Consider the following 17,491-nt stretch of genomic DNA (forward strand, 5'->3'; position numbering starts at 1 on the left):
CTGTCTCTTCTTGCTGGCTGGGTGACCTTGGGCTGGTTACTTAACCTCTCTGAGTCTCCTTTTCCTTATCTGCAAGATGAGGACACTTACAGCACCTACCCAAAGGGTTGTTATGAGGAGCAAGGAAGTTAATACACAGAAAGCACCTAGAACAGCACCTGCCTATAGTACCCTAGTGTTAGCCATGATTACAATGATGTGCCAGGTACCCTTAAATATTTCAATTCATCATGGGATTTAAGGCTTGCAGCAGCCCTATGAGACAGGTAGGAAATGCTGCTATCCTCATTTTACAAAAGAGAAAACCTGAGGCTTAGAGAGATTATATAACTCGCTATAGGTCACGTGGCTGGCCAGTAACGGTGAGCTGGGACACCACACATCCACACATCTGCCTTCCCCGTGACAAGCTGCCATCGCCGAGAAGGAAAGAGCTGTTACACACTGAGACAGGGTATTGCCTGGCTGCCAGAAGTCTTTGTACTTATCGTATGTAATCTCATTTTGGGAGGTGTGTGTGTGTGTGTGTGTGTGTGTGTGTGTGTGTGTGTGAGAGAGAGAGAGAGAGAGAGAGAGAGAGAGAGAGAGAGAGAGAGAGAGAGAGAGAGAGAGAGAGGAGGGAGAGCGGGTGCAGGGAAGGGAGGGAGGGGGGGAAAGATCGACCCCAAATGCCAAGCAGGATCTTGGCAGAGCCAATACTAGAACCCAGACCTTTGGCCCCCAAGCCACCTGACCCACTGTATTAACATGCCCACTCCCACCACCCCAAAAAAGCCAAGAGTAATCACACCGATGACAGGGTGCTGTCTTCCTCGGCCTCTACTTGTGATCAGGTTTGTGGCTCTGCCAGCCTATCGCTGTTCCAAGGTGGATGGTGACACTTGCCCCAAGGAGCCACCCGGCTGCTCTGGAGGTCGCCCTGCCCAGGAAAGCCCCTCCCCGCTGGAACTCCAGCTCTGTCGTCTGGGACAGTAACTCATCTGTGATGTCCCTGCCCACAGGGATAAGTTCAATTCTTGCTTTTCCAATGCAGCGCTTGCTTTCACATAACAACTTTCAAACTTGGGACGTGTGCCTTGAAGCAGCCTCTGAACAGACGTTCGTTCAGAATGCAGACACTTCATGTCATCACCGGTACCAGCTCACCTTCACACCCACCCGGCCTGATGTACTTTCTGCAGCTCTGGGTCCCCTCCTCCTACTCTTGCTTTCTCGTGCCTTTTGCACCTCTGCTCCCCACACAGGGGCGCCTACAGAGACCCACTGCAGCAGGCACCTGCTCAATGATCTCATGTCTTCCCGGCCCAGCCTCAACGCTGGCTCCTGTGTGCAGGCTCCCACACCCGCACTAGCCTCCACCACCCCGTCTCCTCTCCCTGTGGTCTGTACCTCAGCCTTGGCATGGAACCAAAAGGAAGAGTAGATCAGAGCCAGGCTGACCACAAAAGATCCTCCACCTAGCACGTGATCCCACACCTCTGCTCTCCTAAAAATCTAGAAACCACCTTCAACTTCAGATGCCTCTCGAGCACCTCTGTGTCAGCCCTCCTTGCCCCCAGCCTTCCCTCTGTGGACACTATTATGGACTGAATGCATCCCCACAAAATTCCTATGTTGAAGCACTAACCCCCCCAAAGTAATGCTGTTGGAGATGGGGCCTCCGGGAAGTCACTCGGGTTAGATGGGGTCATGAAGGTGAGCTTTGGGCCTGATGGAGTTAGTGGCCTTATAAGAAGGGCCAGCAGAGGCTTGTTCTCACTCACTCTCTCCTGCCACGTAAGGACACACACAAGCCAGTAAGACAGTCCTCACCAGAGCCTGATCCTACTGGCACTCTGATCTCGGACTTCCAGCCCCCAGAACTGTGAGAAAGTACATTTCTGTTTCATGCCACCCCGCCTATGGTATTTTGTTACGGCATCTCAAGCGAAGACACGTAGCCACCAGGCCTTTCAAAAGACATATTTGAAAAGCAGCAAAACCAAACATGACAAAGCAAATTCCTCCAATATCAATGGAGGGAACCAAGCTCCTCTCTCCCTTTTCAAACGTGAGGCACAGGATGATGAGCACCTAAATGAATGGAGTGACATGGTAGAGGCAGGACCACTGACTCAAACTCAAACGTGTAGGAAAAGACAGTGTAAGAACGGGGGAAGGCATTCCCACCCCAGCTAGGAAGCCAAAAGGTAAAACACCACCTAACCGTCAAGAGACAAAAACCAGTTTTTCTATTCAGAGGCAAGTTCTGCAAGGTATGCCATCCTCCAGCATCCCAAGTCTCCAAAAAGTTTAAAAAAAAACCCAAACAAATAAGAAGTGTATTCATAGAAAACAAACAACGTGTGTCAAGATGTTTACTTGTCCTCATAAAATTCAATTGACAAATAGTTTTCTAGTACCTACAATACATGGGCACTGTGTCATCTCTGGGCCAAGCAGATAAAAAAATAATAATGAAAATGGGAGCGACGTGTGAACATGTATGCGTGTAAGTGCTTGATGTATATTAACTCATTTAATTCTAACAACCCTATGAAATAAATGCAATTATCACCCCCCCTTGCCACCCTCATTTTACAAAAGGAAACACTGAAGCACTATTATGGTTCTAAAAAGCAAACGAGGCTGCCTTTTATATCCTAGTTGAGGAAGGCAAACAAACAATGTAACAATGGATAGGTTTAGCGCCTGTTAAAATCTAAACCAAGAGAACCAGTGACATAGAAGGCTACTTAGGGTTGGGGGATCAGGATAGGCCAGTGGGAGGTGAGAGTCACAAGGAGGAGCCCCTCTTAGAAGATGGGGGGCGGGGGCAGGGGGAGAGCATGGTTCCCAGAAGCTCCAAAAGTCAGCCACAGGATGTGTCCATCACTGGTTCGGACCTCACAGGTCAGAGCCAGGCTCAGGCATCTATATCTTCCAGAGGCTCCCAGGTGTTTCTCACCTGCGGGCTAGGGGTGAGAATCACCGGTTTCACCCTTAACTGTCTTCAAACACTCCAAGTGTCACCACTGAGAAATGTCTGGAAACCCTTTGGGTCCTGATATGGACTGAAGGTTTGTATCTCTCTGAAACTCCTATGTTGAAGCCCTAACCCCCCCCCCCAATGTGATGGTTTTTGGAGGTGGGGTCTTTAGGTTTATTTGAGGTTATGAGGGTGCAGTCCCTAAGAAAGGATTAGCACCCTTATAAGAAGAGGGAGAGAAACCAGAGCTCCAGTTCCCTCTCCACCATGTGGGCACATAGCAAGAAGGCAGCTGTCTGCAAGCTGGGAATGGAACTAGCCAACACCTTGATCTTGGGCTTCCCAGCCTCCAGAACTGTGAGAAATAAATGTCTGCTGTTTAAGCCACCCGGTCTGTAATTTTTTGTTCTGGCATCCTGAACTAAGACAGTTCCCACGGGGTCCAAAGTCACTGCCCCTCATTCTTATTTCATGCATTTTGTAGGGAGGGACCCACTGCCTCTGGAGGAAGATAAAATAGAAAAATAAAACAAAAACCAAACTCCAATTTTGACCACTGAAGGGTATGGAAAAGTCTTTTTTTTTTTTTTTTTTTTTTTTAGCTTCCCTACATTTAAAAAAAGAAACCAAACTGGTTTTCAGGAAAATCAATAGGTTAAACCAAGTGTTAGCTTTCATTCAACATTCAAATACTTACTGAAAGCCTACAAAGTGTCAGGCAGTGTTCTAGCCCAGTGCTTCCCAGCCTTTGGTGGTACATGGGAACCGTCCCGGGGATATCATTAGGATGCAGATTCTGATTCTGCAGTAGGTCTGGGGCCTGAGACTCTGCATTCCTAACAAGCTCCCAGGTGATGCGGACCATGGCTGCAGCCCAGCAAGCATCAACCCTGGCTTCAACTTGGAAGCAGCCGGGGAGCTCTGAACAAGTACTGATTTCTAGGCCCCAGACAAAGGCAATCAGACGCTGCAGGGTTGGGTCCTGGGCATTTCAAAAATGCTTCAGTGATTTGAACGTGTGGCCAGGATTAAGAATCACTCTTCTGGGCATAGAGCAGTGAGCGAGGTAGCCCTCAAGGGGAGACAGATGATGAGTAAGTAAATTATTTTAGATGGAGATACATGTCATAAAAATAACATAGGGTAACGTGATGCAGTCGGGGGCACAAATAATGAGATGGAAACACCACCAAGATCTGGAGAAATGACCCCAGGCTGAGCAAAGAGCCCACTTTCCACCTCAAGTCTTAAGGGATGACTAGAGCAGGGTCCCATTCGTGTTTTTAGGAAACGAAGCTAAATACTTCTCTGACAGGCGAACAGGAGCGCTCAGAGGGGACAGAAAATAAGACATGGTCCCTCCCTGGAGGTTCTTATGGAAACATGAACTAACGTTTGTTGAACACCTACTGTGGGCGATGCTTCAGCTCTGGGAGCTGACACAGCAGGAAATTCTTCAAGCCCCATCTTCCCATATCCCTGAAAGACCTCATCTGGTAGATCAGGATGGGGGCCCTCTAGCTGGTGGAGAGGGATGCAGAGCAGAAGCTTCAGGGGATGTAAGAACCTTGGGGTTCTTGATGGGTGACTCCTGTAACTGTAGAAAAGATGGCAGCCAATGGCCGCCACCCTGTCACCCCCCTGACACTCTAACGGGAAGGGAGCTCTGGTCCACCTTGGTCACAGCAGCAGCCCCAGAACAGGACGGTTCTAAAGCATTGAGGGCCACCTCCTGAAACTGCCCATCTGCAGCTGACTCCCAAGGCAGAGTTGTGGGCTGGAGGAGGATGCTTCAGTAGCCCCCTCCCTCCAGAGGCAGAACCTGTGACTCACGTCTAAGCCAGTCGAGACCCAACACTCCCCTGGCCAAGCAATTGGCTTAGGGAAGTCATGTGACCCAAGCCACGCCACCAGAACCTCAGGGCTTCTGCAGAACTGCCTCAGCCACCAGCACTCTCGCCCAGCATTTTTGGGTCTGGGAGGACGTAAAGCCGGAGCTGTAGTCACCACCTCCCCACACTGGTTGACATCTGATCCCAGAGACAGAAACTGAGTCTCAACACTTCACCTTTGACCTCACGCTTTCAGTGACTAAGCCAATAAATTCCCTTTTTCGCTAAACCCAATTTGGGGAGGTTTTCTGTCACTGCAGCAGAGGCCTGCCTCATCGAGACGCTAAGACTCCACAGAACTGCATGGGAGTCACTCACTGTCCTCCGAGCCCCGTGGGGCTGCTGCCTGGGGGACCTCTGCTGTCCTCCTGTGTCAGGACTCTGTCCTCTCTACTCGATTGTGAGCTGCTTGATGACAAGGGCGGCCTCTTATACCTGCTTCTACTCCCCACCAAGTGCCCACTGCAGGGCTGGACACACAACAGCAGGTGTGTGCTACACACCTGTGAAATGGAAAGGAGACTGGATAGTCTCGTGGTCCAGGGACAAGGAGGCTGGAAGGGGAGTCAGGCTTCAGTCCCGCCTGAGCTGGGAGGACAGCGGGGGCAGGTGCAATGGAGCAGGGGGGTCATGAGATCCAGAGTCAGATGACCAAGGGATGCTCCTGCCAGGAAGAGATCCTGGGAAGTCACTAAACTTCTGAGCCTCGTGTTCCTCATCTTTGCATAACCACTAAGAATTAAAGTGTTTAATATTCGAAAATGCCCTTTCATTCCATCACTTGACCAATATTTACTGAGTCCTTTTTATGTGCAGGACCCTATCCCAGAAACAGTCAACACAAAGCATAATCCAAATATCACTTACTGTTAAACATTTTGCGGTTTCCCTGCTTCCCTCTCCGCAAGGGGCACAAGACCAGTCCTTCCTGCCAAATAGGACTGACTGATCCATAGTTGGTGGAATAATTTCTGATCAGACAGTATACTGAAGAGACAAGGGCAACAATGGGGCATAGGAGACTCTATCCTGAGAACGGGGCCCCGTCTAAGCCGATGCGCCCAGACTAGATGGGACAGGAGCCACGGAAGGAGGACACAGCCAGCCCACGATGAGACCATCAATGAGCTAGAAACCAGTCAAAAATGCACTCACCCTGATTCTTTACCCAGAGTAGCTAAGTCTCCTTTTCATGGATGGTGCTAATTTTAGCCTCTCAAGTGCCTAGAGAGGATGGATCCATAGTTCCTGGCCTCACACGTGTTCATGGCTTAGTCCTGCACCTGCGCCGGCCACTTCTGGCTGATGGAAGAATATGCTGGGGGAGGTGAAAAGACAGGACGGGCACCACTGCCCACTGGGTCACCAAGATAGATGGGAGTTTAAGGGGAATCCCAAATGCTTCTCTGCAGGTTCACCCAGTCCCATCCCCATCAAGCAGAGGATGAACTGTTTAGAGGTTTACCAAAACCTCCGTGTCCCAAATGGACTTCTCAGACGGTACCCTGAGGGCAGGGACGTTGATGGTGTAGAAAACAGGCTCTGAGGGAAGGCCCTGGCCTTCTTCAGTGCATGGGACTAACGAAACATTTCAGACCCACAGGCCTAGGTTCCAGGGCCGGCTTCCCCGCTTGTAAGGTCCATGACTTTGAGTGACTCGTGTCTCGGCCCTAGATGTTTTCCAACCTGTAAAATGCAGATAAGACCTGCCTACGAAAATAAGACATGGGAAGACTGCCATCTTAACCTGGTCCTTTGGCCTGGGTTTCCTAGTTCCTTTTGCACACGGCCCCATACAGAGCCTTACCAGATTCTTCCAACAACCCTGGAGTAGGAGGCCCAGTACTATTCTGCCCATATTACAGGTGAGAAAACAGACACCTAAAAAGATTGACTTGCCCGGCAACTTGGTGGAAAAGCCAAGTAGCACCCATCTACAGTAAAACCTCACAGGGTCCGGAGAAAAAGGAATTTTTAGGAGGGAATTTACATTCCCACCTCCTACACTGTTGGTGGGAATGTAAATTGGTGCAGCCACTATGGAGAACAATATGGAGGTTCCTTAAAGAACTAAAAATAAATAGAGCTACCATATGATCCTGTAATCCCACGCGTGGGCATATATCTGGAGAAAATCATAAATCGAAATGATACATGCACCCCAATGTTCATAGCAGCACTATTTACAATAGCCAAGACATGGAAGCAGCCTAAGGGTCTACCAACAGGTAAATGGATAAAGAAGATGGGGTACACATACACAATGGAGTATCACTCAGCCATAAAAAAGAATCAAATAATGCCATTTGCAGCAACATGGACGGACCTAGAGATTATCATATTAAGTGAAGTAAGTCAGACAAAGACAAATATCATGTGGTATCACTTATATGTGGAACCTTAAAAAATGATACAAATGAACTTATTTACAACACGGAAATAGGCTCACAGACATAGAAAACAAACTTACGGTTACCAAAGGGGATAGCGGGGTGGGGGTAAATTAGGAGTCTGGGATTAACAGACACACACATTACTGTACATACACTAGGTAAACAACAAGGACGTACTGGATAGCACAGGGAACTATACTCAGTATCTTGTAATAACCTATAATGGAAAATAATCTGAAAAAGAATAGATATATATGTATAACTGAATCACTCTGCTATACACTTGAAACACAACACTGTAAATTAACTATACTTAAATTAAAAAAAAATAAAATAAAACCTCATAGTTCCCAAAGAGCTTTTGAATGCATCATCTCACTGAGTCCTTCTCACAAAGACCCCCAAGTTAGGAAGCCAGAGCTACAACCTAGGACTGGCCTGTCTGAGGCCCGGGCAGCTTCCATTCGCTGGCCCGTACAGGTTCTGAGAAGAAATCTCCACCCATTTAAGCAGAGCCTGCATCTGGCAGGAGAACAGACGAGATATCAACACTGGGTCCCTACAGCCTCTGACCGCCTGGAGAAGTCTGAAGAGGCACATTGAACCACCTCCCAGGGCGAGCAGAACCCATCTACCAGGCTGCAATGCTACCTGGAACTCCTCTGCCAGAGAAGGGGTCCCAGCAACCCAGCGTGTCCCACCCCTGCAGCGACCGTGGGTGGTATGACCCCGGTGAGTCACGCCAAAGTGCCCTCTGCCAGAGCAGCAGGGTTTGTGTCCCTGAAGCTCCATCAGATGGACACAGAGAGCAAAAGGGAAAGAAAACGAAGACACCCAGGCAAACAAAATTGCGGGAGCTGGGGCGGAACACTGAGCCTTTAGGAGCATTGTGAGAACAAAAAATGAGAATTTAAAACTCTCAAATGTGATGTTTTCAGTTGTTGGATAGAGAAAGTACTGGAGTTGCTTAGCAGCACGACTGATTAACGTCTGTACGTTACCTTTCAACCCCTTATAGCTACCCTTTCCTGGTCAGGGTCACAAAACCACCTTTTCTCAGCTCTGGCTATAATTGTCCACATACGCACCATCTCCAGACCCCGCCATTTGGCCTTAGGGGAAGAATCTATCTCTTACCTGGATCTGTGCAGTTCTTAGCTGTCTGAGTCCCATTCACTGGTGCCATCAGCCTTCTACTTCTCCATGTGTCTGGTAAAACACGTTTGCTAGCAGAAGCTGTTGTGTGCCCTGGATTGGAAAATAAGTCACAGATACCCTTAGATCAACATGGCGCCTGCATTCTCACAATGGCCTTACACGCCTATATCTAGCTATGTCAGCAACAGCCTAGTTTGATTATTTAGAGCCATCTGCAGGGAGTGATACAATGACTGCAAGCACAGTATCACCTGCTCACCTACAGTAATCTGCTTCCTAGATCTAGTTCATTGTTTCTAGTCCCAGATTGGGCAGCATGTGATCTGACCTTGGCCAAGATTGCTCCAGTCTCAGCCCTTCACAGGTGCAACAAAGGGTTTAGATAGGTGACCACGAAGTTCTTAGCCAGTAAACATGCTCAGGCGTTCCCGCCCTGAAGGATGAAGTCAGCAAACAGGTGGAAAAAGTTGATGGGGTCTGGCCCGTGGCTTCTCACCCTTGAATGCGCACACAAAGCACCTGGGAACCTTGTTAAAATGCAGATTCTGATTCAGTAGGTCTGGCCCATAACCCAAGGTTCTACACTTACAAGCTCCCAGGTGACACTGATTCTGTTGGTCCAAGGGCCATATTGAGTAACAAGGGAGATCACTGGTATGGGTGCCAATGACCAAGTGCAGTTAAACTCCTAAAGGCCTTCCTGATCCAGCAAATAAAAACGATTCTCACTTTAAGACCTTTAAAGTATCATTGATCTCTCCTGTTGTGCATACTGCTTCAGCTGGATAATATATACCTCTTCTATAATGCTGACATCTAGGAGCCTCTAGGTATTTTATTATTTCTTGTGTGTAATTGAGGGAGAACACACACCAACTTGCCCAATGAAAGCACCAGGTACTAAGGTGTTCAAATAACCTTTCTGGATTTCTGTTGGGAAGGGCCAGTTTTTGATCTTTTATCCTCAAATCACAAAGTTTGGGTTTTGAAAGGCAGTATTAAAGAGTTAAATCAGGGCTTCCCTGGTGGCGCAGTGGTTGGGAGTCCGCCTGCCGATGCAGGGGACACGGGTTCGTGCCCTGGTCCGGGAGGATCCCGCGTGCCGCGGAGCGGCTGGGCCCGTGAGCCGTGGCCGCTGGGCCTGTGCGTCCGGAGCCTGTGCTCCGCAACGGGAGAGGCCACAGAGTTAAATCAAGTTCCACCTGATTTTTATCAATATGAACCTCTCCAAATTGTCCCTAACTGCTCAAGAAGGTACCATCTGCTTTATTCCCCATGTCCAGGTTGCTAAATCATGCCATTTCTTTCATTTTTAAAAATGTTAGACATTAATCGGGAGAAAAGCATATATACATACGTATATACCACACATATATGTATAACCGAATCATTTTACTGTACAGCTGAAACTAATGTTATAAATCAACTACACTTCAATTAAAAATTTTTTAAAATCAAGTTTCTAGAGGACATTAAACATTAAAATAGAACACTAAAAACACAACACTAGAAGGTCCACAGCATCCCACTAAAAACGGGAATGTTAGCCACCTGAATATCTTCTGAAGCTTCCACCGAGGCTCACATCCGGCACTCCCTTCCCTAAACATATTTTTTGTAAGTTTCTTTTTCTCTCCATCTTAAATTTGTATATCCTAAGCAACTCCCAAATCCCTCAGTCTCTCCTTGGATGAAGGAGTGTAGACAGTGGTTCCAGGCACAAGCTGGTACCGTGGGGATTAAGAGGAGCTGAGAAGTGATGCTGAAACATAGCAGCAACCTCCCGAGGGGACTGACTGCCCCCAACATTTTTAGGGTTTGGAGAGGACGCGTCAGGACACCCAGGGCGCCCCTCTGGCAGGGGCGAGGGGAGAGCTGAGACTCAGTTCCCGGCCTCAGCATCTGGGTTTTCGAGGCACGCGGAGAACAACCTTCTCCGCTCCGCAAAATGGAAATTGGTCCACTTGGTCTCGTCCGCCCCAGGCCAAGGCAGTCCACACCTGGATCCCGCCGCTGCGCTGCCCACACTCCCTGGGCACCCCAGGGACAGAACTCTAGCGCCGAGGGGGCCAGTGGTTCAGGCTTTCGCCTTAGTAACACGGACCTGCAGCCGCGTTCTGAGGCCCCAGGGGCCGCGCGCAGCTCAGGGGAACAGGCACCACAGCTCAGAGAGTCGATATCAGCCCTCCTGGGTGCGCTCTACCTGCCTGGTGGGGAAGGGACTGGATGAACCCTTGGGGCCAACCTGACTGGGAAGGAAAGAAAGACCTCTCGGAGCTGCCCCGCGGCTTTCCAGCCCAAGCCCCCGAACTCCCGGGGCAGGCCCGCACCAGTACCTACCCCAGCTGCCAAAGAGGCCGGACGCACAGCACACCAGGGCCAAAATCGCGCACACGAAGCCAACTTGCTGCCGCAGCATCTCTCGTCTCCTGCGAACTTTGCGCGGCCGCGAGGGGCCGCGGAGCGCCATCCCGGAGCGCCTGGATGCCGTCTCCGGCAGAGGATGGGGAGCCCCACTGGCCGGAGTGCTATCTGTGGCGGAGCGGCGTGGACTGGAGCGGGCGACGCGAGGCTCAGAGGCGAGGGGCTACGGGCCAAAGCTTCATGGCCCGCGGGGGAGCTCAGCGGGGAAGCCCAGAGAGGAGAGAGGAGGTGCAGGCGCGCAGCGCGGCCGGAGCTCAGAGTCCCGCGCGCGGCGTGCGCGCTCCGCTCACCGTGGCTCCGTGGCGAGGAGGCGACGCCGGCACGGCGGCGCTGGCGGCCCTGGCTCGCAGGGCTGGCGCAGTCCTGGCGCTGGTGCCCCTTACCTGCCCGCTCAGCCTCGGCGCCCTCGCCCGGCCGCAGCCCCGGTAGCACTCAGTGTGCCTCCGCGCCCCGCGCCGCCGCTCGCACTCGCAGCATCCTCCCCCTCCAAGTTTGGCGGCGGCCGCCGGCCAGCGATGTTTCCCTGCTTCCCGGCGAGCCGAGCGCCGGCGGCCCAGTGCGCTCAGATGGGGAGGCAGGCAGGACGCGCGGGACCTGCAACCCTCGCCGCGAGCAGCCTCGACGACGGCCCTCCGGGGGCGAGCTCTCCTCGGGAACTTTCTCTCCGGCTGCCGGCGCCTGCGTCTGCGAGGCCGTGGCGCCTCCCGCCCGCAGCACTCGCCTCCCTTCTCCTCCCCTGCTGCCCGCCTCTCACCCCCCACCCCGCCTCCCCAGCACGTGTACTCCTCCCCTAGGGCGCACTCGCCCGGGCGCTCCTCCCTTCCCCCCCGTGAGGCTCAACCACTGACCCACACAATCACCCTCCTTCTCCCTTTTTCTCTCCCCCACCCGCCCCCACTGTGGAGCCGAAACAAGCCCTTCTCTAACCCTCCGAGGCTGCTGCAGAGAGGAACGAGTTATGGCACCGCAGGGACTCTGGGAACAAGGGTTTCTGTAGAGCGAGCGCTCTAGTCCGGGCTCGGCACGACCCCCGAGGCGACCCGAGGCCCCCACGACCCCCCCCCCGGGGGGCGGGAGATGCACGAGAAGATTAATTGCTCGAGCAGAGCTAACAAACAGGCTTGCACCAAGCCGACGAGAGCCCGCGCCCCCAGGGCCGGCTCCTCCCGGGCTCTCGGGGCGGGCTGGGGAGCCGGCGGCGGGGCGCTACGCCGACCTGCACAAAGCTGGAGACCCGGCAGAGAGAAACCCGAGAGTTCTGCGCCCCGCCGCGGAGAGTGGAGCTTTTGATGTTCTGGAGCCTTACAGCTTCACGGGGCTTTCAGGCTTTTGTTTTGTTTTGTTTTTCCTCCTTTTCTCTGATCGGCTCTCTAGTGTAAACCACTTTAAAAATGGGGCAGGAGGGAGACTCTCAGAAGAGCAGCAGCTGAGTTGTAATCCAGGTGCAAGGAGGTGGTGGGGACCTTTAGCGGAAGGGCCTCGGCCCAGAGGGTTTGTGAGTACACTAGGAATGATTTCCTTCCCTGGCCAACTCATCAAGCCCCTAGTTAAGGCCTGCTAGGGGTTGGGTCCACTTAAAATCCTTTTTGGAACAAGGTCAGCTCTGTTTAATTAAATAAATAACACACCCACTGTGCGCGGGATTAATGCCAAGTGCCAGCCAGAGAACAAAACAGAACAAAACAACCAAAAAATGTGTAAGATCCAGTTCCTGCTTTCAAGGAACCCCAAAGCAAAGGGGAGCCAGACCCTTAGATAAATGCCTGTTTAATAGGGTCAGTTCTAAAAGTCACCGTTTTTGCGGAATGAGTGTTATTCCATCACTACTCAGAATGTGGTCCACAGCAGCATAAGCATTGCCTGGGAGCTTGCAAGAAATTCAGACTCTCTAAGTTTCCAGCCCAGACCTACTGAGTCAGAATGTGCATTTTTAACAAGGCCCCCTGGAGGTTTGTGTGCACATTCAAGTGTCAGAAGCACGGCCCTTTCAAATCTGTCCCAATGCTTCTAGTGGGGCACCATCTTCACAGTTGCTCTTGGACTGACCAAGCAAGGAGAATTTTGCTTGTGCTAGCCTGGCATACTGACACAGGTGAGAGGTACCTGGAGGGCCAGGGGAAAGAGAAGATTCACTAATTATTTTCAGTAGTCCCACGGATACTGAAGCCATGAACACAAGACTAATTGCAGTAGAAACCCCTAGAGGAAATGAAATAGAAAAGGCCGGGGTTGCCCTTGTGTAGAACAGCTCAGGATTCTGTTTTGTCTGTAGAGCAGCCTTACCATGGAGGATCTCCCTCTATATGGGTGAACTCTGCCTGTGACATACCTGCCGGTGACAAAAAGAGCACTTTTCATATGTTTGAAGAATTTTCTTATTGACCAGGCTGTACAAGGATTGCTATTTATCAATAACAAATAAAAGACCACAGAACAGTGTTAAATGGGCATTTGGAAAGATAGCCAAGAGCCCTTGGCATTGTATTTTCACCAAAGGAAAAAGTTAAAGTGATAATATACTATTGTCCTGCCGTGAGACAGCATTTGGGTCACATTGGTTAAAGCATCTCTAATGAACAAAATGGCATCTTATTATACATTCACCCCAATGTTCATTGCAGCACATTTACAATAGCCAAGACATAGAAGCAACCTAAATGCCCATTGATAAATGAATGTATAAAAAAGATGTGGTATATTTATACAATGGAATATTACTCAGCCATAAAAAAATGAAATAATGCCATTTGCAGCAACACAGATGGACCTGGAGATTATCATACTAAGTGAAGAAAGCCAGGCAGAGAAAGACAAATATTTTATGATATCACTTATATGTGGAATCTAAAAAAATAATACAAATGAACTTATCTACAAGACAGAATAGACCCAGAGACATAGAAAACAAAATTATGGTTACCAAAGGGGAAAGTGGGGTGGGGGGGAGGATATATTAGGAGTTTGGGATAAACATATGCATACCACTATATATAAAATAGATAACCAACAAGGATCTACTGTATAGCACAGGGAACTATACTGAATATATTGTAATAACCTGTAAGGGAAAATAATCTGAAAAAGAATATATATCAGTATATATATACATATATATGTGTGTGTATATATGTATATATATATATGCATATATGTATAACTGAATCACTTTGCTGTATACCTGAAACTAATACAACACTATAAATCAACTATACTTCAATTAAAAAAACGTATCAAAGCTTAAAAAATGGCATCTTATTACTAGGATTTATTATTTTTCTAAAACTTTTGTCCATGGAGCTCATGTGGGGCTGGCAAAAATAGACATCTCTGAATCCAAAACAGGCCAAAGGAGTCATCAGGTGTCTGTCTTTAAACATTTAGCCAGCTCTTTAATAGAACGTTTCTTTGACATCTTTCACCTGCTCTCAGTTAATAGAACCTTGGAATAATTTTACATGCGCAAATGGATTCCTTTTATCTGACAGTTTAAAAAGCAATTCATTTGAAATTGCACTTTTTGCTTCATTTAAATACTGCCCGTTACCAAATAGCCTTTGCTGCCGCTCTAATGACTCACCCTGCAGAAGAGAGAATTGGATTTTATGTACCTTTCAGATTCAAAGCATCCAGGAGCATTTTCTAAACAAGACCATGGAGACAAATGGAAAGTGCATTTCTGGGTTTATCTTAGTTAGCCGAGTTGTGTCTTCAATGACATTGGATTCCGAGTATCCCCTCTGCCACAGTATTTTCTGTGATGTGACATAGTAGGAGACTGTCCACATGACCAGTTTTCAGCATTTTGATAGGAAGGCTCAGCCTCTGGAGGTAGGTACACTATATTTTTTTCTTAAATATTCATTCCTATGACATGAAGAGCCTCACCATTTAATTCATCTTCTTACTCGGTTTTTTTCGAGTTTACTTAAACGACCTTCTCTATGAACTGTAATTCCTCCTGCTGTGTCTTTCAGATAGCTGTATCAGTTGGCATGACCTAGGGCAGCAGTTCTCAAACTTGACCATGCTTTAGAATCCCTTGGAGGGCTTGTTAAAACTCAGATTGCTAAGCCCCACCCCAGGGTTTCAGCTTCAGTAAGTCCGGGGTGGGGCCTGGGGATCTGTATTTCTAACAAGTTCCCAGGTGAAGCTGATACTACTGGTCCAGGAGCCACATTTTGAGAACCCCTGGGCTAGGTTATGCTGTGGTAACCACAAAAAACAGTAAAACAGCAAAAGTTTCCTTCAGGGTAGCAGAATATTCGACTCCAAAACATGCTACTTTGGCGTAAGGATTATTTTGAGCTGAAGGCAAAGAAGAAGAAGCAAATACAAGGAAAACGTCCCCTGTTTTCCTAAACGGAAGACATAAGTCTGTAGAGATTATTCCCCTCTGCTCTGTGCCAGGAAGGACAGAAGTTAATCACTGGCGACAACTTTAGATCCTTATCAGTCCAGGGACAGCACCAGAGGAATCTATCTACAAACTTTGCTAAAACTCGCCCTTACCCGCCATTGGCCTCCCCTTACATTTGCCTTCTCACAATTTGCCACCGGTGGAAGCACAAAGTCTTTTTCCTTTGTCTTCTCACGTCTCTAAAGATGTACTTTTACTTTGTTAAAATGCTATATAAGCCCAAATTCTTACCACCCCTTTGAATTACTCACTACTGGGTAATCCCATGTGTATGCACGATGCACAGGTGAATAAACTTCTGTTTGGTTTTCTCTTGTTTTTTCCCGTTGCGGAGCACAGGCTCCGGACGCGCAGGCTCAGTGGCCATGGCTCAAGGGCCCAGCCGCTCCGCGGCACGTGGGATCTTCCCGGACCGGGGCACGAACCCGTGTCCCCTGCATTGGCAGGCGGACTCTCAACCACTGCGCCACCAGGGAAGCCCAGGTTTTCTCTTGTTAATCTGTCTTTTGTTGGTCTAATTCACAAGGCCCCAGCCAATGAACCTAAGATAGGTGACGGGAAAATAGTTTTCCCTCCCCGACATTTCTTGTCTATCAAGAGGTGTGTGACTTGAGGGCAGTTACTCATGTTCTTAGGAACAGCCACAGTCTCAAATATTGCTGCTCGCCATGCCAGAGGGAGGAGAGCCCACTGGAGGGTCTTGAGCTGGCAGCTGAGGACGCTGGGCTCTGCACACCGCTGCTCACCACTCATTGGCCAAAGCCAGGCACGTGGCCTCAGCAACATGGGCGGGTCTGGAAGTGCGCTTCTTCCACTGCAGGCTGAACTCTACACTCTGCAGGGACAGCCCCCTCGACAACCACAGCCGGACAAACCTCATCCCGCTTCCTTGCTTTCTGGGACGTTTCTTGGCCACCCCTTCCCCCTCCCTGGTAGAGTTGGTCCAGCTTGTTCCAAAGCCCCTGACGTGCATCTCCATTATAGCAATTACATCACATGGTCTTGTGAAGTGGGAGAGAGTATCTGTCTCCTCCTGGCCAGTGAGGACCTCAAGGACCTGCTGTCTTGTCTGCAGCTCTGAACACAGTGCCCAGCACATTAGGTGCTTAAAAAACGACGTATTTATAGAATGAATGAATAAACACATTTTGGTTACAATGTGAAGAAGATAAAAATACTTGTCCCTGTTAGGAGGTGCCCCCTCTCACCATCACTTCAGCACCACCCCAAGGTCACATTCATCTTCACTGTCAAGGTTACCAGTGACCTGTGGAGACATCTCAGCAGAACTTTTGAGCACACCCTTCTTTTTTTTTTTAATATTAAGAAAGAAAAACATTTTAAAGATTAATAGATTCATTTAAACAACAGTACATATAGTCATCATTGCCAGACTTAATATGAGATGTTAAATGTTCGATCCAATTTTCCTTCCCGGATAAGTTTTTCTTTCCTATCTCTGTCGGTTTTGAAAACATAATACCAGAAGAGGAGGGGCCCAATTCCAAACAGAGCTCCTAAAAGTGAGGTCTTGGGAGTGGGTCTGAAATTGGAATAGATATTTGCTGATCTTGCATAGGTCCAACGAATCAAGGCAGGATCTTCGATGACCCCATGACGGCTGGAGTTGTTGTACTGAAGCAGGTACTCCCGTTTAAGCCGGGATCTTATGGCCAAACGCTCAGCTTGTGCCTTCCGAGTTTCCGGAGATATGTCGTATTCAGCTGGGTCGAGGGTAGTTGGGCAGGGTCGCCAGGAGCAACAGCTTGTACTTGGGGATCGACATCTTGGCGACCTGGCGCACAAGTGCGCCTAAACACACCCTTCTCAAAACAGTCACATCCTTAACATTTTTAACAGTGTGTGCTTATGGTTTTTCTCTTCCTTTTCCAACCGGTTCTTCTCTAGGCCCTCTTTTCTTCTCTCTTTACACTCCTCTTCCCAGGAGAGCTCATCAATTCTCTGGCTGGAGTTATTTGCTACTCCGCTGCTGACTCTGACTCGTAAGTCTGCATCTGGAGCTGGAGTCTTTTCAGGAATTCTGACCCCCACATCAGGAATCTGAGGCTCATCCTTGTCTTCCTGCCTCTCCCCCACTTCCTTCCAGTCCATCGTCACTCAGGCCTCAGGTTTGTCCCCTTATTGCCATCCCCATTATCACTTCTGGCTCCATTCCTCACCTGCACCCCTCTGCAGGCAGCCTTCTTAACCAGTGTCTCTAACCTCAGTCTTTCCATCA

At 49.3% G+C, this 17,491-nt stretch overlaps 1 protein-coding gene and 1 pseudogene across 7 annotated transcripts in view; both read right to left on the reverse strand.

The window, feature by feature from the left end:
• Nucleotides 1–11,097, reverse strand: part of SLC24A4 (solute carrier family 24 member 4) — a 163,704-nt gene extending 152,607 nt beyond the window's left edge. For 4 of the 7 annotated variants that reach the window (XM_059056882.2, XM_059056881.2, XM_067030651.1 and 1 more), the window contains exons 1-2: nt 10,752–11,097; nt 8,391–8,501 (exon numbers count right to left, since the gene is read on the reverse strand). In XM_059056882.2, coding sequence (XP_058912865.1) covers nt 8,391–8,501; nt 10,752–10,881 — 241 coding nt within the window. In that variant the 5' untranslated portion in view covers nt 10,882–11,097. The remainder of the gene's footprint in view (nt 1–8,390; nt 8,502–10,751) is intronic. The other 3 variants (XM_067030649.1, XM_067030650.1, XM_067030652.1) reach the window with 2 other exon arrangements.
• Nucleotides 11,098–16,565: 5,468 nt separating this feature from the next.
• Nucleotides 16,566–17,038, reverse strand: LOC131752493 (NADH dehydrogenase [ubiquinone] 1 beta subcomplex subunit 4 pseudogene; annotated as a pseudogene).
• Between the last annotated feature and the right edge of the window lie 453 nt (nt 17,039–17,491).

The sequence above is a fragment of the Kogia breviceps genome, chromosome 3 (genome assembly GCF_026419965.1).
Source record: "Kogia breviceps isolate mKogBre1 chromosome 3, mKogBre1 haplotype 1, whole genome shotgun sequence".
Lineage (NCBI taxonomy): Eukaryota > Metazoa > Chordata > Mammalia > Artiodactyla > Physeteridae > Kogia > Kogia breviceps.